The sequence below is a fragment of the Manacus vitellinus genome, unplaced genomic scaffold, assembly GCF_001715985.3.
Source record: "Manacus vitellinus isolate BGI_N305 unplaced genomic scaffold, ASM171598v3 scaffold_0_pilon, whole genome shotgun sequence".
In the NCBI taxonomy this organism is placed as follows: domain Eukaryota; kingdom Metazoa; phylum Chordata; class Aves; order Passeriformes; family Pipridae; genus Manacus; species Manacus vitellinus.
The window spans coordinates 30,477,085-30,500,832 of record NW_021938789.1 but is presented as its reverse complement, the minus strand read 5'-3'; the positions used below and the strand labels follow the sequence as shown (position 1 = coordinate 30,500,832).

General features: G+C 35.2%; 1 protein-coding gene across 1 annotated transcript in view; it reads right to left on the bottom strand.

Moving 5' to 3' along the window:
* GPM6A (glycoprotein M6A) overlaps positions 1-20,974 on the bottom strand; it is a 118,647-nt gene extending 97,673 nt beyond the window's left edge. The window contains exon 1 of the mRNA XM_008924785.4: positions 20,361-20,974. Within this exon, the coding sequence (XP_008923033.1) occupies positions 20,361-20,397 (37 nt within the window). The 5' untranslated portion in view covers positions 20,398-20,974. The remainder of the gene's footprint in view (positions 1-20,360) is intronic.
* Positions 20,975-23,748: the final 2,774 nt, after the last annotated feature.

Sequence of the window (23,748 nt, the reverse complement as noted above, 5' to 3'; positions counted from 1 at the left end):
GCCAGGAGCTGGACTCAATGATCTTTATGGGTCTCTTCCAACTCAGCATGTTCTGTGATTCTGTGATACAGGGCTAAGAGTTCATGGGAACTCTGCAGCTAGGCGCAGACATAGCATTTTCTGTCTGTCTTCAGCTGTTGCCTGGGGGAATTGCTACAGTCCTTGAAACTTCCTGGCTGAAGTCTGAGTGCCAATGTGGCCCCGAACAGCTTTGCACAGATCCAATATAACTGCTACAGAAACTCCTTCTAGCTGAAAAGTGATTTTGGTTTTCTTCTCTCAGCTTCTTGCTTCAATAGCAAGTAGCAGAAGTAAAATAATGTATAGATATCATATCACATTCCCTAGACACAGAATAAAAGATGGAGACTCTCCTGTCCTAACAAATCCCTCTCTACATTAAAACACTCCCAAACTATATAGGTAACTAATTTGCCAGCTGCTGGCAATTGCAGCAGCTATCCACCCTCTGACTCCATGTAAGACCACACAGCCCCAACAGTCTCTGACCCATCAGATGTGCTCCACTGTACAGCTCCTGCAAGTGCAGATCTTCATTGAATAATGACCTAACACTTCACACTGTCTCTATCCCCCCACTGCATTTTACTACATCCCTAGATACAGAGCCTCCAATTATATGTCCTCAGTAGCCCTGTTATTACCAGAGCCAGAAAATCAATTATTAAAATGAAAGAACCTGCTAAAGGACAACTTTTACTCAAGCAGCGGCTGCAGGGAGTCACAAGCCTTACTATCATAAAATAGTTAACTGTATAAGAGTACATCAATTGTCATCAACTCTAAGCAACTTAAAACAAGTTTGGGGTCTTCTTGTTTTGCCTTTGTGTGTTTGTATTTTGTTGGTTTGCTTTTTTTCTTTGTTTTCTAAAGGATCTTCTATTCTTTCACTCATTTTCTGGTTCCTGAGCCTTAAGAACATTTCACACTTTCAAGATGTGTCAATTTTTTATTACATTGAGACTGATATTTTCAATTAATCCTTATTAATTGAAATTTTGTAAATATAAGCAGACATGACATACAACTTCAGGTAGCAGCCATCTTACGTACTGCATAGATGTTCAGAATTCCCTCCCAATGAAAGTCCTCTTCACTCTTTTGTTGTTCTTTCGTTTTCCAGTGGTAATGAATTGAGGGAATAATTTGTTTCTTCCAGACTAGTTCACCCTCAGATCTACTTTACTTTGCTGAACACTGGAGCATGAGAAACCTGCAATCACTTTCTATTTTCCTCTTTACTAATTTCACTTGGTGAGGGATACCAACATACAACTGTGCTCTACCTCTAAAGCTAGCACAGGAAGTCTTATTGGCCTGTTTTATTTCATGACTCTGAAATATTATGGCTTAAAGTTTGATTCACAACAAAGGCAGATATTCTACAAAATGCATTTTTTTGTCTCAAAATATACTCTTGAAGCTCTGTTCATCGTAATTTATAATTTATAATTTGTTCCCCAGAACTGAGAAAATTAAACTGTTTAGCATAATGTTACATACCCTGCTTTTCTAGTAAATACAGTATAGTTATATTCAGAAAATAAAATAGTTATTGCATAGCTAGTACAACCCACTATGGATTATAACTCAAGATTGCAAGCTCATGCTACATTCTTTTTCTAAGCATCATTTGATACTACTTCACCTGTCTCTAGACAAGATTCAGAAAAGCACTGTTTCATGACTAAACAATCCATTCTCTGTTTACTATCTCTTCCACCAGTATATCTCTCTCCCACAAACAGCTGTGTTTACTTATGGTCAAATAGTTTTCTATGTGTGTGTGCTGGTTTTGGGCTGGAGTAAAGATAATTTTCTTCACAGTGGCTGCCATGGGGCTGTGTTTTGGGTTTGTGCTGGACACAGTGATGACAATATAGAGATGTCTTTGTTATTGCTGAGCAGTGCTTACACAGAGCCAAGACCTTTCCTGCTTTCCATGGTGCCACACTCGCAAAGAGGTTGGAAGTGCACAAGAAGCTGGGAGGAGACTCAGTCAGGATAGGTAACTTCAGATGACCAAAGGGATATTCCATACCATCACGCTCCGTATATAAACTGGGGGGAAGAAGGAGGAAGGGGGGGTACATTTTGAGTGCTGGTATTTGTCTTCCCAAGTAACCATTACGTGTAATGGGGCCCTGTTGTCCTGGGGATGGCTGAACACCTGACTGCCCATGGGAAGCAGTAAATTAATTCCTTGTTTTGTCTTGCTTGAGCGTGTGACTTTTCCTATTAAACTCTCTTTATCTCAACCCATGAATTTTTCAGCTTTTACCCTCCCGATTCTCTCCTCCATCCTGCTGATGGGGGAGTGAGTGAGCCACTGAGTGGGGCTTGGCTGATGGCTGGAGTTAAACCATGACAGCATGTCTCAATACAAAGAAAGCACTGCACTTATGTATGGGGAAAAAAATCAAGTAGAAACCCCTTTCAGACTTCCCAAGAAATTTCTTTAAGATTGGATAGAATTTTGAAGACAAAAATCTTTTTGAATTAATAAATGGAATTTCATAGGTTAGTATCAAATTTGTATAAAATTAATGCAGATCTTTCTTTTGAATACTTTTTCTTGAAAAAAAGACTGGAAATAGTTGGAAATATGCCTCAGTGGACTGACTTAGCATTATCATTAATCCTCTCTAGCAAGCTTACCCTGCTACTACAATTTCTGACTGGATGTTGAATATGAAGGTCCATCCACTTTTCCTCAGCCCACATACTACAAGAAAACTTCAGAAAAATTTATGTTCTATACTTCATCTGTTTAAACTGTAATAAGTTCTTCCTGCCTACTTTTATATCTAGAGAAGTTTATAATAGTTTATAATTGCTTTCAGTCATTCTAATTGCAACATTTGTTGTCTGAGGACAGAACTGCTCTTCAGTATTACTCAGCAAATTAGTGGCAAACACTAGATCCATCATGTGCTTTGACATTAAAACTAAAATACCAAGAGCTGAGGGCTACTCTTTATCACAGAAAAAAAAGAAAAAGCAACAAAAAAGGGAAAAAAACCCCCAAGACCAACTAATAATATTTCAAATTATTTAGAACTATGCAAACAAAAACAAGAATAGGCTCATGCATGCTGCAAGTGTCACCAGCACTGTCAGGGCCTCCATACAATCCATATTCTATTAACATAATATATTATATATGTAATTTTAAGGATAACTTTTTTATTGAAGCCATGAAGGCCAGAAATTTGCTTTTGTAATGAAACTTCTGAGATTTTGTTCATATCACATGATTTCTGGAGCTGCTATATATGAGGACTTCAAACTTGCAACAAAGCAAGGGGCATGCAGGAAGCTGCTGGTTTCAACAACTAATCTAATCGTACATCTAGTTAGCAGACAGCAGTGTTAAAGAAAGATCTATAAACAACATTTAAACAAGATAGCCTAAATAGCACAAATAAATCTTGCTGTAACACTGCAGAGCTCACCACAGTGCACTCTTTCCACTAAGATAAATTAGATGGTGGTGCTTACAGTTTTGGATAGAGACTGGATGCACTGTGACATGATGGGACCACATCCCACACACCACAGAAGATGCTCAGAGACTCTCTTTGCATGGTCAGTACACCAAATTTATTTAAAGAAAGCAGATACATTTAAGAAACAGTCTTTTAAGCATATTTCTATTAAGATTTAGATCTGTTAATTTTCAGCCTGAAATTTTCTTCATATTCAGGGTTATACTCTATCATGTGCTGATATAACAGTCTGTTTTTCTGCTGCTGAAGACAGAATAAATTTTGTCATCATTTCAATAGCTGAGAAAATATTACAGTCACCTTCCTAAAGAAAAACAGTCATTCATCTGAGAAAAATGTATATTTTTAAAAACAAATAAGCAAACAAAGGCTAATTTTTCACTGTTGAGTATCACTTCTGTAAAATGAGTAAAAAAGGCACTAATCCCTAGTAGAATAATATCTGTCCTGACCTTTCCATTCCACATTATCGCTAAGAAATTCAGTTCTTTTGAAGGAGATGAAGTTAACAACTTTCCGAACTGTTCCTTCCTTTGGCATGCTGTACAGACATCCACCATATGTATATCACAGCATTCTGCCTTAGATTATGTCACTGCTAAAAATCAAAGGTCTGCCACTCCTCATTTTAACAACACATATGCCATATGCATAATGAATGCAACTCCTTTAGTTTTGCTCATTTTAATAAAATATTTGGTTAGAAATTAGGGTGGGACAGACAAGAATCTTCAATTACCCTGTATTTCACCTTTAATAGAAAAGAACATTTAATGCCTGCAATTTGTTTATTTATTTACCAATCAGTAAGTATTCCCTGGCATAATTCATCTTGCTTTAGTACCTAGAGGCCTTGGCTATGATCTCCATAGCAGAAATATAAAGACTACCTCTATTAAAGTGATAAGACATAGAATGAGCTGAGGAAATGAAAGCTTATTTATGTCCTATATGGCTTTTCACAGATGGGAAATCAAGACACAGTGTGTTCCACTAAGATTTTTCAAGGGCACAGATAATCTCTTTCACATAGTTCATACCTCAATTCAGAATCTTAAATGATGTCCCAATAATTTTAAAAAAATTATCTCTAAAATAGTAACTTATAAATTACTGACTGAAAGAAGACCTTACTTTTTAATCCAATAACATAACTTTTGATAACTTCACTATTTCATAACAATTTCATTCCTCAGAATTACCAAGTATGATGGAAATTATTGCTGTGACATATTTCCTTTTTGTAACTGTGTACATTTAGAATCTTAGAATCACAGAATATCCAGAGTTGGAAGGGACACACTAGGAATATCAAAGTCCAGCTCCTAGCCCTGCACAGGACCAGGCCCAAAAATCACATCTTGTGCCTGAGAGTATTGTCCAAACGCTTCTTGAACTCTGGCAGGCTTGGTGCTGTGACCACTTCCCTGGGGAGCCTGTTCCAGTGCCCAATCACCCTTTGGGTGAAGAACCTCTTTCTAATATCCAATCTAAACCTCCTCTAACACAGAGAATACATGCAATGTTTGTACTTACTGAAGCTCACACTACTGAAACTACCTTAAGGCCTTTGGTCGGATTTTTGTTGGGTTTTTTTTTCACTTTACCCCATTTGTTGTAAGGCAGTTGTTGGTATTTTGTAAAACTAGTACACTAAAGCAATTGTTTTTACAACAAGTTTATCCAAGTAATTGTTCTGCCTCAAGAAGCCTGGGGTATGGCTTTTGTTCATTAAGAAATTTATTTCATTTTCCCCAGAGGTTTGCTTCCAACCACATTAACATTTTTATATTTCTCTTGCAGGAATTTCATAACTCAGTTTCACAAACTGAAAACTATCACCTCAGTAATGCTTTCTTTAAGTGTTAAAATAGATTAAGATGAGCTGGGAGAACTCACTAACATAATCTTATTAATTTTGGCTGCATATTCCATCTCTCATTTACAGAAAGTGAGACAGTCTCCCAAGTATGCATTGAATACAAATGATCTAACTTCTTGCTTTCAGTGTCCATTACCATTACAGTTGCAAATGTTCTGGCTAACTACCCACCTTATTAGCTCAAATATAACAAAAAACTGAACAAAAGCATTTTGTGCTGTAAGGAATACAGTTGAATGATCTAATTTTTTTTCTTCTATATCCTTTTGAAAAAATCTTGAAAACACTTTTAATTGTGTGATTTTTTTGAGTTTATTTTCTCTCAAATCCAATTACAAAGCTCAAAAACTTCACAGTATTGTTGCTTACCTTACACTACCATTACCAGTATTTAAGTTGTAAGTTAACAATTGGAAGATTTTGCCAGAGGATTTTTGTATCAATAGATACTGAAAGACTGTGTACTAAATACAAAATCTTTAAAATATACAGCACTCCCAGTTTTCTCTATCTTGATAACGTATTATTTGTTTGTGAACTGGACTCAGCATTTTGTGTTTTGATGGCCACAAACTACATAGATAAACTAAATCAGCTGTGGTCCTCAGTGCACTAACTGTACCAAAAAGGAAGATAAGTTTATGATAAACTAGGAAGAAGGAAAATAAAGAGCAACTAAGCAAGCAGAATGATGCTCTGGCAAAAGAAACTGAGCTGATAAACCTGAACCAATGTCAGAAGCACAGAGACTATGTTTGGCATTCTGGCCTACACGATCATTTCCTTCTATAGAGAAGCAGGGGGGATTTCATTTATTTTCAAGCTGCGCAGTTCACCAACACAGAAACATAAGAGTGGAACAGAGATAACAAGCCAAAAGACAGTATTTCACTAGCTGATAGCTCAGAATAAATGAAAGCATAACTGATAGCAACAAAATAAAAAAAGCATACACTTCCGCACTACCCTGATATTGAGGAAACTGTTTCTTTAAAGTTCTTTTTCCTATATATTTGTCCTGAAATAAGAACAGTATCGAAATAGCAGAAAACAATATTTTAAAGTGTAAAGAAACTGTCCTCGGGCATTACATTTTTACAGTACGAAAAACCTCCAGAACTACCAACTGTTGAGCGGTTTTCCTTAAAATATGGTTATTATTACTTTGAATATTCATACCTATTTTTCAACTTCCCTGAACTGTTAATAAGTAGGATCTGCTGAATATATCTCTAGGCTGAGTAACTGAGATACAGAGCACTTATCACACCACTACTACTGAGGATGTAGAAAGACTGAACTGATACCAGTATAAATACATACTACAGAACCAGCTCCATAAGCTGCTTTAAAAAAATTCTAAAATGTCAGACATTAAAGCATATATCCTCTACATATGCATAAAAGACCAATTCTGCCCCTACTGAATACTTAAGATTTACAATAGCTTTGTTGGAGTGTACAAGAAATACAGGAATGAATAACAGAAATGTGGATATTTTATTAGCTATCATAAGAAAATCATATATGACATGAGTATTTGTCAGCCATTATGTCATAGAGAAACCTAGTTTCAGTTTTAAAGTAAACGATTGCATATTATGAAATGAGAGCACACTGAATGAGTCATTTCCATTAAAACTATGAAGTAAAATTGCCTAGCAACCAAGAAAATTAATTCAGAGATTAAAATAAACACTGTGACACTGACAAAGCAACTGCTATTCTACCCCAACAGTCATAAAGACACTTAGAAAAGAGGTGTTTTCTTAATTCTTCTTGACAAAGGTAAAACAAACAATCTCATAAAATGATTGATAATGCACAAAGCATAAAAACAAACAGTCAAAGCAATGGCATCAAGCAAATTCAAATAATTACCCTCTTTTACATAACATCATTAAAACAAAAAATATTGAAAGTTTTTCATATTCTGACAATAGCAAACAGATTACTGTGGAATTTTCTAACATGTTTTCCCACATACAAAGAGAAAATTTGTTTCATTATATTAATTCTATGTAAGTATTCTATATTTTACTACTTACTAGTTTAATTTATTATAGAATTTATGACCATGCCTACCTGGAAAAATTCTGTATCATTATGACCCACTACTACCCCTAGTCAAATTATTCTTAATCACACTTCTGTATAGAAGCTTTTAAATTATACAGTTTATCACACTGAGGTTGTTACGGAAAAAAAACGTTAACAGATTAAGCACAGTAAGGATGACTGCAATAATTTAGTTTAATGGCTGCTACGTTATATTGCTTGTTACATCTGGACCATTGTGTAATTCATTGTCCCTGAAGGATCACAAAAAGCCTAGTAAAATTATCCCTTTAGAAATAAAAAAACCCCACATTCTGTAGCAACATTGAAGGCTATGACCTTGTCAGGATATTAGATTAGAGGAATGATTACAGATCAGCAATTCTGGAGTGCCAGTACTTTCATAGCTCTAGTAGGAGACAGTCCATCTTTCTAACTTGAGGTACAGAGTTTGTACACAGTCAAAAAAAAGATCAGGAATGATGAAGTCAAGAATAACCAAAGGAGAAAAATGATATCCCAGAGGATATCACAAGATTTAGCAACTGCAGCAGCTACATCAAATGCAGTTGAGTCTACACTAAAAGATAATAACAAAAATAAAACAGTATGAGGAATAAATCAAGACAGACAAGCAGGAATAATTGTATTATAAGGTAAATCCCCAGGCACAGACATAGCTACTTCTATCAGGAATGAAAAGTGTATTTTAGCTCTTAGTGGTTGTGTATAATATTAACAAAACAAACACACAGCTAGCTACAGGTACTTTTAAGTCTTGAAATCTGTATATTAAAATCTCTAGATCCAGTTCAGAGGTATTTGAACTGGACTTTAGAAGTCAATACTGTCAATAAATATGTAATAAAGTACATGTATGCATCTTCTAGAAGGGGATATGACAGGTAATAAAGGAAGGATATCTGCTGGAAGCACAGACAATACAGATGATATAGACATGAAATAGATCAAATGAAAAAAATATTAATAGCAAAAGTCCCCCATGTGCAAACACATCCATAAAGCAAATAAAAAAGCTCAAATGTCCTTAACAGGTTCCCCTGTGTCTTAAATATTTGATGACTGTACCAGATGGGAAGGGGGGAGAAAAATGTCTTGTCTGAACCACTAGCATAAACACAGCTGACCTAAAAGACCTATTCACCACTGGGTTATAATTATTCCAGTGTTTTCACTAGTGAACAGTGTCCATAAATCTAGAATAATTTTGAGAGATTGAAAGATAACATCTTTGAGAAATGGTAGTCTCCATATGCTGTTGAACAGCTGAAATTAATTTTTACTTTCTGGCCTTTGTGCCACTTGTTATGGGTGTGGTTGTAGCATACATGTTTTGCTGAACTCTTAGGATAGTCACAGTGATGATCACCTTTTAAATTAGTTTTATCTGTATAATTAAAACGATATAATAAAACTAGAAGATACACAAACTCTACATATAGCTAAAAATAGTATCTTTTTTCCCTTTAAAATTTTAAACAGCACAGTTTTAAGATAAACATGTCAGAAAAAAATGCCTACTGCTAACAGTAGACATTGCCAGAGTCCAGAACCTTCTAATAACAGAAAGCCTTGTAATAGATCCTCAGTTCAGAAGGATTTATTAAATTTACTCCATCTATCCCAAAAAACACAAGCAAATAACCAACATGCTGCTCCAGACCTGCATTCAAAGACCAAAAGTCTCATCTATAGTTTGTTACAAGAGGACAGCACAAAGGATAACACCAGTGTTAGCCCTTGCACTAGCAGGAGACATTTAATAAAAGTAAACTCCCAGATAATCTTAGAAAGCAGACCATGACGATGTTGCAGAAAAAAAAAGGTAAAAAGAAGGTCACTAGTAGCCTGCCTTGGGAAAAATTCCATCTGCACAGAAAATTTGATGATCATTTTCGCTTAAGTATGTGAACAAGACACACTAGCAAAATTGTTCAATACCACTACAAAGTCCAGTATACCCTGCCCAGGAGTAAATCCGAATTCTACTAATTCAAAGGAAAACCACAAACAAAAACCCTTAAAAAATAAAGCATTTAAGGAGAAAAAAAATAATTTTGGAACCTGAAGACAGCGACAGGAGACCCCAAAGCATATTAATCACTGTAATACCACACAAAACAAACAAAAAAACCCCCTCAGCTCATAAACAAACTTCATTCAACTTTCCTTCTAGTCTCCCCTCAGGCCCTCCTAAATTGCATCATCATATCCTTTCACAGATTTCCTGCCAAAACCCTGACAGCTACATGCAAATTACTCCATGGCATTGTTAGGTCTTAATCTTAGAGACTAGATGTGCTTCCTTTTTGCTTACATTGGTATAAAACCAATGGGATTACTCACAGTGCAGGACATCAAAGATACATATTTAAGACTTTGCAGGATCAGAGCCTTGGTCATTGATTTTTCAGATTTTTAAGTTACTAATATGTATAATTTTGGAAGTAATCAAGGGCAATATATACACTTACAAGCAAATCCTAGTCATTGCCCAACACTGGTGGGCAGTGTGAATGAAAGGGGTTCTTCATGTTCTACTAGGACTACGAATTTTCCAGTAAAAGGCAAGCATTATGTAGTAAATATAGTCAAGACTAAATAGTAGAGATGTTTTATGGCTCAGAGGAGATCTCAAACTGATTATGAACACTTGGAAAACAGGATACTGTTTCATTTCAACCTAGTTCAGCCACCTCGTTAAGTAACATGCCAATACCATACTTCACTAGTATGAGAACTGCAAAGAGAATCTGCAGATGTTTACAGGGAACTGCAACCTACAACTAAGAGGAAAGGTGGAGGAAATCACGGTAATGTTTTTTTATAACATCAAATGTGTGTGTTGGTCAGAAGTAGTGGTCAACCTCTCAGTAAGAAATTAGAAGGCTGAGAAAGTCTCTGAAGATTATTGTACTGCTATATTGAAGCACCACAACAATTAGGAAAGCATTTTATATATCTAACATACACTATTACATGATAAAGTAAATAACTGTATTTGTGTCATTCAGCTAGAAATGTAAGTTCCTTTTCTATACAGGAGTGGTTTATCAACAAGTCATGAACACTGGCAAACCATGTTAAGTGGGAAGCATTTCACACTAAAGCTACTTAGTTTAAAAATCAATAATACAATATTCAATAATATAATTGAATACTTTCATGACTAACACAGTGGTTAGTAGTCAATGGTCCTTTTTTCAAGGCAATTTCAGACAGTTACTTTCATCCTCGGTTATGCATATTGTGTTACTATTTACAGTGACTTATCAACCTACTAAACCTGAGTTCAAGTCTTCATTGGTATATAACCTTTTTGGAAAATGCTATCCTTCTAAAGTTTATGTTCGTTCATACCATATACAGAATTGAGAATATTATTTATTGTACCACTATAATTATCAGTAAAAATAAAAATCTGTTTACAGATTAAGGTTTTTCATAATGCCCTAATCCAGCAGGCAAAGAGGTTGAATTCGGGCTCATTGCATCCATTGGCAGCTACTGCATCCTCTTTCTTCTACTACAGCTACCTGACCTGTTTAACATTGTACTCAGGCGGGGCATAGAAGAATTTGTCTTCTCCAAGTGATGGCAGCACCTTCAGCTCAGTTGTTCCCCTCCTCTTCCATTGAAAATGAAGCATATCAAATGTAAGCATCCCACAGACCAGATCCCAACTCCAAGTTGCACCATGAACATGGCAAATAATTTATTTCCAACTACAAAACGTAGTTGGAAATAACTGCTCATCATAGAGGTCCCAGAACAAGCAGGCCAGTAAAGAGCAAGGAGTTGCTGAATATAAATCACCTAGTACATATGACGTGAGGAAACATTATGGTATTAAACTGGCAAAAGGCAAGGATTAATTTTCTGTAAAGGTTAAGGTAATTTTACCTTGTCTATTGGCATTCACTGACAAGGAAAGGAATCCTCAACTGAATGACTTCACAGTTAGTTAGGTAACCACAAACATTCTCCAAGCATTCAAGGTACTGAGAGTAACTTTCATTGAAACAGAGTGGAAGATCTTTTGAAGGTTGAAGGTTGTTTGGAGTGAGATGTGTCATAGAAGGGTAAAAGAGATGGGGAACAAACAATGTGGTAGATAGAAGTAGAACATAACAGCATGTATGTATCAGCTTTCTTCTGGAGAGATATGAATTTGAGCTTTGTACCATCCGAACATAGGGATGAGTACGTACTGTGGATAGGTTTTGTCATCTCACCCTGTGATACCAATAAAAACCATGGCATCAGAAACTCAGGAACTACTCCTGTATAAAAATAAGCAAGTCTAAGTTCTTAGCTATGACCAAACATGAACTCACGTGAGAGCTGCAAAGACATATGCCAAGCTCTTCCCATGGTTGTTTTCTAAAGGCTTTTAAACTGATTCAAAGTTATGCCAGGTGCTTACTATTGCATATATCTTAATAGACTAAAGAAGATTTGGTGGGAAATCAGGGGGTGGGAGGTTTTGATGAACTACATAAAGAAAGCTAAGCTGATTCACCAGTAGTAGAGGGTGCCACTACACTGTAGAACTTCCCACACTAGCTACATCACCTTGCTAAGCAAGGGTATACAGTACCAGCTTCCTTCACCACAGAAAGTAGGCCAACAGGTCAACTGTGATAACTTTTTCATGAATGTGAAGTGATATACTTTCCTTTTCCAACTAAAAGAATCTTTCCTACCTCTCATCACTTTAAGGTAAAACCAGACTTGCTCCCCCTCTTTCTCTCACCTCTAACTTCAAATAGCTAGAATCTGCCCACAGTTACAATATTGCCATAGTAATATTACAATATTATCATAGTAGCCATGAACACGCCTGCTGTTTTACTTGGTGGGAAAAAATGTTCCTAGATTATATATTCACTATTTTTAAAAGATAATCCAAATTTATGCCCCTAATAAGTTCTTATAAAACTTGTCAAATATTCTTTTAACTCTTATATTGTCTTCCACCATGGTTTAGTGGTGGAGTGCTGGGCTTATGGTTGGACCCGATGATTTCAGAGGTCCGTTCCAACGTAAACAATTCTATGATTCCCCTATTTCCTTATCAGTTTCAAACTTCAGAAGCCCTCTGAAAGTCTTTCCAATTATATTGCTTACTACTTTCTTCTTTTCATCACATTACCTCTCTTGAACGTCTATCAGCACAATCATCAGTCATCTCTACTTTTTTCCCGTTGTGTCTCAATGCAGAGCAATCCCTGCAAATCCCTGCTATCACTGTGCTACTATACTCTCTTCCTTCAAATTCCTCCTTAATGTCCAATTTTACCTGTATAAAGTCATTGTGCTGCAATCTGAGAAGTAGGATGTAACCAGCTATGACTTAATTAATAAACATGAAGCACTTGTCATCTTATATTACATGTTCCCAAAAAAAATTGAAAAATGTTGCAGAATTTAATTTCCAAGCCTTCCAGGTGCTAAAAAGAAAGTGCTTCCACAGAAAATTGAAGAGCAAGATAGAAATCAACCACAAAGAGCTTTTTTTTTCAGGAAGAGGAATAAAAATAAAACACACTCTTGGGGTAAAAATGGGAAGATACTGATGAGTGAGGGAAGAAAAATAGTACATTTTCCTCCTAGTTTGTTTACATTCTGGTAGTAGCACCTCTCCTCAAAGCTCATATATCAAAAGTGCAGCAAATGCATCTTTTGTTCAAGTCTAGCAGCAGAACTGCAGCAAATTAACTGCTCTCCTCATGCCATTATTAAAAAGACAAAATTTTGTTAAAATTTATACTAAATTTATTGTGATATTCCTTTGATGTATAGTTTTATTGTTATCGCTATTGGGAAAAAAATAAAACTTTCACTATGTGAACCAAATAAAAAATCTTCGGAAACTGTCCAACTGCAAATATCAGGTGTATTATAACTGTAAAGAGAAGAATAAAGCTTGCATTGAGTAGCAGTTGTATTTTAGAATCTGTCATTTGAAAAAATGTTGTCCCAGATGGCTGCAGTACAAATTTTGGGAGGAGTACTGAACTCCTACGTGATAACTAGTATGAAGGAGATGAAAGTTTTAGAGGAAAAAAAGAATACAAAATTTAGCCTTCTTGAGACAGTGCATTGAGGCCTAAGAATTGTTATGGACAAGCTAAGAGAATACTTGAACCATTTTTTTTGTGACAGTGCTGTTCCTTCATAAGGCCCTAGAGCACATGTACAGAAAAATTTACAGTTTTCTATATCTCTGACCTTCACAATTTTGATGCTCTGAGTTTGGTCTCTCTCCAACTAAGAAAATGACAAGACTTGTTCCTTATGCAGTGGAACTGAAGCTTCTATAACTCCCCACTCCCCAAGCAAAAGATTTGTGACAACACATCAATTTGAGACTTGCTGTCCTGTCTCAGAAATCAGCCATGTGATAAGATATCAACAGGAACTATGCATTTTAGTTGCTTGAATTCACTGAAAATTATTCTAAATAGAATTGTTCAAACAGAATATGAACTGAAAAAATGTTTATAAGATCAATATTCCCCTTTGCCTTTTTACATTCTGATTTTCAAAGGCTATCAGATGCTTATATTCTTTATAGGTTTTATAAAATCATTAACAGTGTCTACAATCTGAGGCAGGATAGACCAAAAATGTGTATTTTTTTCTTTTTGTATTTTCCACTTAATCCATTGTATAAAACTACTAGGAGGAAAAAGCATATTATCACCTGCCTATATAGGGAGAATTAATAGTGCCCTCCCCAAATCTTCGTTCGTGAAGCCTAGCCATGAATAGCTAAAAACTATTGTATCAAGAAAACAAACATTATTGTTATGTGAGGCCAGCAGCATTCCATCCATTCTTCCATCTTGAATTTTAGTGCAGTGGTAGGCAACTCAAAACAGGTAACAAAGTCACGCTGTTAAATTTTTTTAGAGTACTTATCAGAAATTAATTCATAGTCACAATCTAAAATTAATAGTTTTCAGATATTACGTATAACAGTCCCTCAATCATTCTCTATAAGGAGCCTAAGATCTAAGCTGACTCAAATTTAATTTTGTTGAATATACAGTATTGTATTATCCTTACTAAAAAAATGCTTATTTTTTCAGAGTAATAAGAAAACCAGAGTAGCCCTTTTTCCCCAAAGGTGAGCCTTTACTTTCACAAAGGGTAGAAAAAGTTTTTTATAAATTCATATTGCTATGTTGACACAGTATATTGTCAAAAATTATCATTAATTTAAAATACATTCAACACCTTTTTTCCTGGGAAATTACATCTCTTATAAAAAATCTTTTTGATATAGCTTATTTATGAAATTGACATCCAAGTCTCAAAATTACCATGAAGACTTAAATTTTCACACATCGAATTGAGGATTCCATCTTCCTTAGGGCAGTTGGAATACTTTCTGCCCTGTAAGAGTGTATATAAAATTTCAATTAGGTCCTATTAATGCTGGATTTTCATGCCTAGGACTAGTATAATGTTAAGCCTGTAAGAAATACAAAGTTTTCTAGCGTTAACAGAGACACTTCAATGTTAAAGATTAAATAAGCAAGCAAGACTAAATTTATTTACATCATTATCTGTGAATAAAAGCCTAATGTATTGAATAATAACATATTCAAATTCCAGCTCTCCAACTCACTGTTCCTAATGTAAGAATATTAAGTAAGGTAGCCTGTAGTTACTACACAAAGGAGAATAACTCTTACAGTATTAAAACAATTAAGTTCAAATTCATATTGAATGTTATTGCATTTTTCTTTAATAAACCATATTGATTAACTACTAAGGAGAAATACAGCATTCACCAGATGCTAAAATTTACTTCCATATTTAACATTGATTAATAAGGAAAATTATTTACTCTGTTAGGGACTTTGTAATTAAGTGAGTGAATATTTTATCTGATGCTCTTATAACACACACACTTTTAAAAACAGGCAACAATAAACGTGATGAAAGTTAAGATCATTCTACTCTGCAGCAACTTGCAAAAATCCAATCTGACCACAAGCTTAGGAACTAAGCCTACAGTTGAAAATATATTCCCAAAGTAAATAAAGATTGACATCTGCCCACAATGTTTTCTTTAAGAATCAAGCATTACAAATCCATGTTTTGTATGAAGAATATCAGCCAGCAAATGTCTGCAACTTCCTACTTAAAAGGCCAAATTTAAAAACCATTTCCAACTTGTTCGTGAAACTGATTGCACTTCAGAGGTCCTATAAGACTAGACATCATACTAACAATATAAAAGGATCTCACTGAAGATAATATAAAAAGCATCTAACTGAAGATACAAGCATCGCCTACACTTAGTGTGACATATACATTAAAGAATGAAAAATAACTTTTCTGCTTTATTTACAAGTGTAGTCACCAAACAAAATCAAAGTGCAAAATATTGATATTTTCTCATTTTTATTTAACCAACTTTGTGGCAACAGTCAAAAGAGAAACTGGACAACTCTTCTCTCTTAGAAGTAAATAAAAATATTTAGAAGACTAACTTACAAAGGATGCCAGCAGTGTTTTGACTATTTGGCTGTTAGTTTATTTCTTAATATGAAAAAAACCACATCACTTTCATCTAGTCTGTAGAATTCTACTAGTCAGTCTGCCATTTTCCAAAAAGTAAGAGGAAATAATTCAGCCTCTCATGGCTGAAGAAGCAGGGGCTGTGTGTACATAGTACTGATAGCATCCTAAACTCCTTATGATGTTCTTCCAAAACTCTGCTTAAAGCTCTCCTTTAATGGCATGCTGTGGTACAAATGAAAAAGATCTGATAACAGGCTGCAGATCCACTTATATCACTAATGCAATCACTATCCAAGTCATTATTTATTTTCTGGCATTCAACCATTTCTTGTCACAGATAATACTACACAGTTTTTTGCTATCTATCAGTGGAACCTTATCTGTGTTTGTTAGGTTTACTACAGCCAAGAGAGCTAAAGTAAAATTAGTTTCTTCCTCATGTTTACTGCTGTACAAACACAGATGCTCCATCCATTCCCAAGAGTTTGTTTTATAAAGGAATCCAAACTACAAAATGAAGTTATGTATGAATTATTAAAAAAGCAAATTTATTTTCAATTTAGTGCAAGTGGTATGACTTACTATGCTGCAGAATGTTTCTTTTTTCTGAAACAGATTAAGAGGTGAGAATAATCCTTAATTTCTCTGTACCAAGTCCCTTACAATTCAAAAAATTACAGTGCCTGCCCTCTGAAAAGTTCTCTGTGGAGATGAATGGGTGGATAACTGGGGCTGGGAACATCATTTCAATCTTAATGTTTTCAGAGAGGGAAGACCTGAAGTGCAGGAACTGGACCTATAACTTTTTCCACATAGCAAAGCTAAGAGTTTGACATCACTGTCTTTCAAACACTGGCAGTTGAGACCTACCACTGCCACATGCAAATTTATGCATGAAGTTTTCAAAATTAGCATGCATCCCTGAAGACATCAGTGAAACTTCTGCTTCTAAGTGGAGCTGATATTTTTTGAAAAATAAACCAGTCAAATCCATTGCAAGCTTTTGTTATCACGAGTTTTCCAGACAGTGAATTTGCAGTCAAAAGTCTTAGTATGTAACTGGTCTAGGCATGTAGCATAATGCCAGTGCCATGGAATAGTTGGAACGTGTTGATATTTCTGAGATATTTTGAATTTGTGCTTCATTAGAATATGTTTTAGGGTTCACATACCTTACATTTCAGCCAGATTTCCTATACTCTTTCAGTTCTTAGACAGCTACAAACAGCTGCGTAGCAAATACCTTTGAAACATTCTCCCCAACCTGTACTGGCTTCCTAGCAAAGGAAATGTGGTATCAAGGTATCAAAAAATGGGGGTTGGGGGGGGCACAACAAGTCTTCTAACACTTTAAAACAGGAAATGTATGAATACAAAGTATTCTTGTTTTCAATGTTTACATCTTTACCCATGAGAACTGCTGGACAACAGCATTATCTCAATTTACCATATTAAGGGTACTAATGCCAGTATGAAAACACACTAATGCCAGTAGAAAGAAAATGAGGAGAGGGGGAGATGTCCATTACTTTGAACTACACAGTGTCTAGTAATTAATTATTTTCAGAGAAAAAGAAAAAAGGAATATATTTCCCTGCCGACAATTTTCCAAGATACAGACATAAAGAAATCATAATTCTTAAACATTAGAATGTTGAGAGACTGTGACAGAAGGTAATTATTTGGAACTAATATGCTAAGAATTATGTTTGCACTTAACAACATCTTATTGCATAAAATTCTCAAAAATAATAAGACTTCCAAATCTGCTAGAGCTATCTTGATTGTATTTATGAAATGCATCACTATGAAATTATTCATTTCCATCATGGCTGCTAGCAAGACGTAATGCTGTTCAGTGGGAGGTTCAAAGCATCTGCTATGAAAAGCGCAAGAGTTGATAAGCAGTGACAATTTATACTCCCATTGATTTTGTAGAAAGCAGAGGAAAAAAAGAAAGAAAGATTTCTACTCAAGATGGCAGGAGGATGAAAATCAGAATATATGAATTAAAATTACAGTTGCTGAAACACTACAATTAGAAAAAATAGTCCAGATGACCTGGAACTATACCGTGGATATCCATTAAATGCATCGTAGGTAGATCATGCTAAATAAAAGCAGAAAAAACAGGAACTATTAAAGAGAAGTATCGAGTCATACTAGTACTGGTCAATATTTTTCAAGTGCAAAGTGCAAAACTTAAAGAGATCCCTGATTTCATAATCATCCCTATACTTCCCTATCATCCCAACATCTGCATTCAAGCACCCCCAAAAATTCAAAACTGAAAATGTTTTTTAATTTCCCTTCTGAATAGCAAATTTTCTTTAAACTCTAACTACGTTTTAAAAGTTGTCATAATCCAAAGAGGGAACACGACATCTTGACATGACAGGTTCACAGGTATGGTCACAGAAACTAAGCAGCATCCCCCTCCACACCAATAAGGAAAAATACATGTGATTTGTGAGGTCTTAACATTCTCCTGCCACTGTCTGTGATGACAGCTGCATACTGCTAAAGGAAAAAAAGGCTGAACACATGGCATTGCAAACGGGGGGTGGGAGGTAAGTAGTGTTAGTTGTTGTAATCACACTATTAATCACACCATTTTGAGTGGCTATTGGTCATTTAAATGCTTATCATATGAACAATGAGGACTCAATTTATCAATAACAACATGTTCTTTTAATATACAAAAATTATTCTTTTTTTCTCTTTTTTTCTATCTCTAATAAGAATTTAAGCATCTTGAATTTCTCACTGTTTTTTCAAGCAACATCTTTTGGTAACAATAACGTATTTTGATTCATTGGTCAAATAGTTCAATTCACTTGTTTCTTGTTTTAGGAAGGAGAACGCATTTCAGACTTTTTTAAAAAAAGCATGTCTTCAATTTCTAAGTGTAAAACACCCTAAATTATTTGAATCATTGTAAAAGTATTGATTTTACCTTCAGGAAAAAAAAAAACAGGAAAAGAAAACAGAAAAACTGAACTGTCTTGTACTTTCCTGTTCTTTCTGTCATTTGCAAATAATAAAATTCAACTGAGGAAACTGCTGTAATCACCAAAGAGAAAGTAATCTATTTATCAATAAACATCATATGTATACACACAGAGGGGGCACATAGATCCTCCTTTAATGTTCTTGTCACTATCTACTGTGCATCTAGATCAAGTCAAGACCATAAGCAATTCAAAGCTGCATTCTGCCTAAATGGGTCACTTATAATGAGAAAGCACGACATTTACATGTAGGAAGCAGATTGATCAGGGAGCAGAAAAACAGAATATGGCATCATTGCAGAAAAATATGCCTTCACAGGCAATTTATATTACATTATTTGGTGAGTTCCTATATCCTCCTCAAAAGTGGAAGTGAATTCAAAATAAATGTAAAAGTATAAAAATTTAATATGGCAAATATTCACTAGGATTACCCTTTGTGCTTGCAGTAAAGTAAAATGAATAAAACATTGGTTCCTTTCACTACTGTCATGTCGCTTGCACAGAATAACACTTAAATGAAAAGACCGAAAACACTGTATATATCAAAGATCCATACCTTAAAAAATAGACCACAATCACTTTAAATTGCATCTTTAAGTGCTAACACATCCCATAACATTCAGTTATTTTCAACTTGACCAGAAGCTGTGGAACAGAAATGGTCTGAATATGCTGTGTACCTCTTGCTAAAGCAATTTCAGCTGCAAACTGCAAAATTCATTTCTGCAAAATGCATATCTGTGCAATGAAAATATTAGAACTATAGCAAGGCTGCTTCAACACATTGCAAAACCAAAGTGGAAAAAAGACAGAGGGAAATTTCAATACTGCCTAAATATGTACAAAATATACTCCATGTCTTTGTTCAGCCTAGATTCTCATTCAAGGTGTAAATACCGGTTACATTGTTAGATATCCAACTGCAACTGGCTCCAAATATTGTGTGAGTAGCTCTCTCATAGTTCACACTAGACTCCCTTGACCCAGCTAGACAAGCGTGAAAACATGAAATAAATGAAGGTTAACAAAGACTGGTCTGGGAAGCAGGCTGCATTAAATGCCTGCAATGTTATTAGTATACATGCAAAATTTGCTACTTAGATTCTTTTAATACTAGATTTCAGATGATAGTCCCTATATTAAAGCTAGGTGCTATTGCAGAGAGACAAATGAAGTAAATGATATGAAAAAAATATATCTTTCCCCATCTGTCACATACGGATATTCCCTAACATTGCAGCATGCTGCTAAAGCAAATAAGGAACGGCAAAATAATTATCTCCATGCAAAGAAAAAGCAAATTTAACACAATACCTTTCTGTGTTTGTCCCTCTTCCATATTCTCTTCCATGGCTACCTTTCTTCGCTAGAAACAGCTACAGAGAATTATCAAAAGCTTCAGTCAGATGTAGGAAAAAGTGTGGATTTTTTTTTCCCTGGGAAGCTCCAACAGCAGAGGCTTAGGCAAGTCCTCAGAGCTTAGCTAAGGCTCCCTCACTCTCCTTGTTTGCTTGGAGACAGGCTGTCAAGTGTAATTTCATTCAAATTACTCTTCCGTGAAGATTATCAATTTTTCTTCTCAAAGATGCCCATTGTGTACCACTGTAAGCAGGTATTCAAATGAACAGCCTGCGAATTTTGGGGGGAAATTTGGTCTGAGCCTTTATGGCAATGACACTGATTCATAAGCCTCACTTTGCATATAAAATGGAGTAAAGAAATTGAGGTTTGTATTGAAATCTGTGTTTTAAATTGAAAACAGGCTGTACTGAAAACAGATGGAGGGGTGTCCTTCTAACGGGAAGCAGACCACCAACCCATTATTCCCCCTATTTGCTACTGAAGTGGGAAAGCCCAAATGCCTGTGGGTTCTTTATGCTGTATTACTTGTCTTTCTCTCTCTCTCTTTCTCTCTCTCTCAATCTCCCCCCACCCCCGCCTCTCCCCTCCTCCTGTATCAGCACATTTAAGAATAATATGACTCTTCATTTCCCTTCTTCTCATATATCTGTATCATCTAGAACTAGCAACAAATATACAGTTACCCTTACAATATTCTAAAAAACATGATTATAACAATACCATTTTGTATGTGTGTATGTGTCTACATACACATACAAGCACAATTTAACATACGACATTAATCACTGCAAATTATATGCACCCTACACATTATCTGTCAATGTCACAGTAAACAGGAATTTAGAGGCAGTTCAGTGGTTTAAAACAGTACTTGCATCAATTCTTTTTCTGATTCTTAATATCTCAAATTAGCTGTACTCTTCAAATCTCTACTAAAATAACTGGATCTTGTTAAAATGGTGAAGTACTACACGTGCATATGTACGTGAGGAAGGATGCACAAACACATATACTGTTAGGAATTTGCTCAGGAAAAGCATAGATTAAATACACTGTGAGGGCACCTACTAATTTGGGGAGCTCTGCAGTCTGATTTGGAATGCAAATTGGACGCTGCAGTCTAGCAATAAATTAGCATTTTTGTACCTTAGTCTACGGAGTAATATATCATTATTTAAGGACCTTCATTATTTCACCAAAAGTGGAATTAGAACACATGTCCAATTTTCTTTACCACTTTAATTTCTCATCCTTCTGAGGGAAGTCACTAAAACTTAAACAAAACTAAAAACTACTATGACTGAAAATTCACATTTACATATAAATGATAAATAGCTCATCCATTTACTTTATGCTATATAAATACATTGACTTGGTGCTGTCTTCTGAGTCAGAAAAAAAAAAGAAAAAAGATGTTGGTTGGTTGGTTGGTTGTTCTTTTTCTCAGCTTTGGCGGGTTTTTTTAGTGGTGGGGGGCTTTTGTTGATGTTGGGGTTTTTTTACACTATTTGCATATAAATCTGTTCACATGCAGTTCACATAAGAATAATTTTTATATATGAAGTTAAATGTGTATATATATATATATATATATATATATATATATAATAAAATAACTGAATTAATATTTACAACCTAACACATTTCCTACCCTTTTTTTTTTCCTTTTTAATTCAACTTTCTGGGGCTCCATTTTCTGGAATAACTGAAGAAAAAAAAATCAGCTTTTTTAGTTCTCAAATCTAATTGATCATTTCAAAATCAACACATTGAGAAGGTCTATACACATGGAAGTGCTGCAACACTGTAGCATCTAAGTGTCTTCCATCTTTCTAGGAATTATTCTTTTAGTCAGTCTTTTTAAGAAAGGCATATTTCATTTAAAACAGGACATCTCCTGTGTAAGTCTCTCCTGTTATTCTTTCTTTTCAAAATATTTTCTTACACAAGTATTCGTGAATCTTCATATTTTAAAAAGGGTCTGGCAAATATTTTACCTAGGGTGGCAAATTGCTTCTAGGGTGCAAAGCTGTGTTTCTTGATAGCACCAAATATTTGAGACATCCAACATCATCAACACTGATGTTTGCAACAATGGAATCTATAGGTTGCTGATGAAACCAAATGACCTTGTTTCTTGAAACAATCATATAACCTTTGTTTCAAATATAAAAAGAATCAAAAAAAAAAAGAAAAAAGGCTGGAAAGAGAAAACTGGGAGAGGTTACAACAAAGATGGTACAATCATGAGTGACATAAAACAGCTGAATAAGAAACAACTTGTTCAATAAAGGGAGAGGACTGCAAAGAAAGTAGACTCAGAAGAAAACTAGGGCATATTACACAATGTGTAGTTAAGTTGTGGAAACTTGTTGCGGCATGGTGTGTAGATAGAGAAGAAATCCCAAAAGAACAGGGAGAATCTGAATCACAAAGATTCATGGATATGAAGTTGCACATCTGGATCAGATCCCTGAGTTGCAAATTATTGGACAGTAGAGGAATATTTTGTGAAAAAGTTTTAGCCATTTCTTACACTACTTGGAAGGCAGCCTGCTTCTGTGCACAAACATGAGATGTTGAGCTGAATGAATCCTTGATCTAGTTCCCACTATCGTCATTTTCACCTCGGGTTCACACACACCTTAATTTTAATGATAGGATTTTAAACTTCCTAAAATGCCTACACTCAAATGTCAGAGGTTAAGATGAAATCACCATAACTGATGAAGCAAAGCATAAGCATTGCCAAATAATGGCTTTAAGTTTCTCCTCCACCTCTTTAATAATCCATTATTCTTTGTAAATATTATTGTCATGAAGGCACTAACAGCTCCTCCTGTTAAACAGCAACTCCTCCAGATCATGGAAGTGTCAAAGCTCCTTCTTACAAGAACTCTGCTTAGTTTCAGGTGCTATTAACTGGTCATCCACAGAGCTTGTGTGAGTGTGAGCAACATAGAGAGTGTGAAAGAGATCTCATATCAGTTTCCTTCATATTTAACTGCATTTTATTACCAAGTTAAGACTGAAACAGAAATCTGCCTCCTAGATGTTTCTTTAAAAACTGTTCCAAGGATCTTTCAAGATGAAATTATGAATAATGTTATTCCTAAACCCGAAGAATAGAAAAGCTCTGCAAACTTTAAGCAGAGTAACAAACAAAACCAGAAAATGCCAACTTCATGTGACTTTCTAAGCAGCAACCATAGAGGCTTGCTTTTTTCAGCATACTAGGAAACATATTTACCACCAGTGATACATGAACTACTTTAAGGCTGTATCCAGAAACTATGCAAGCTGCTAACCTTGTCTTCCTGGGCACACTTCTAGCACAGAA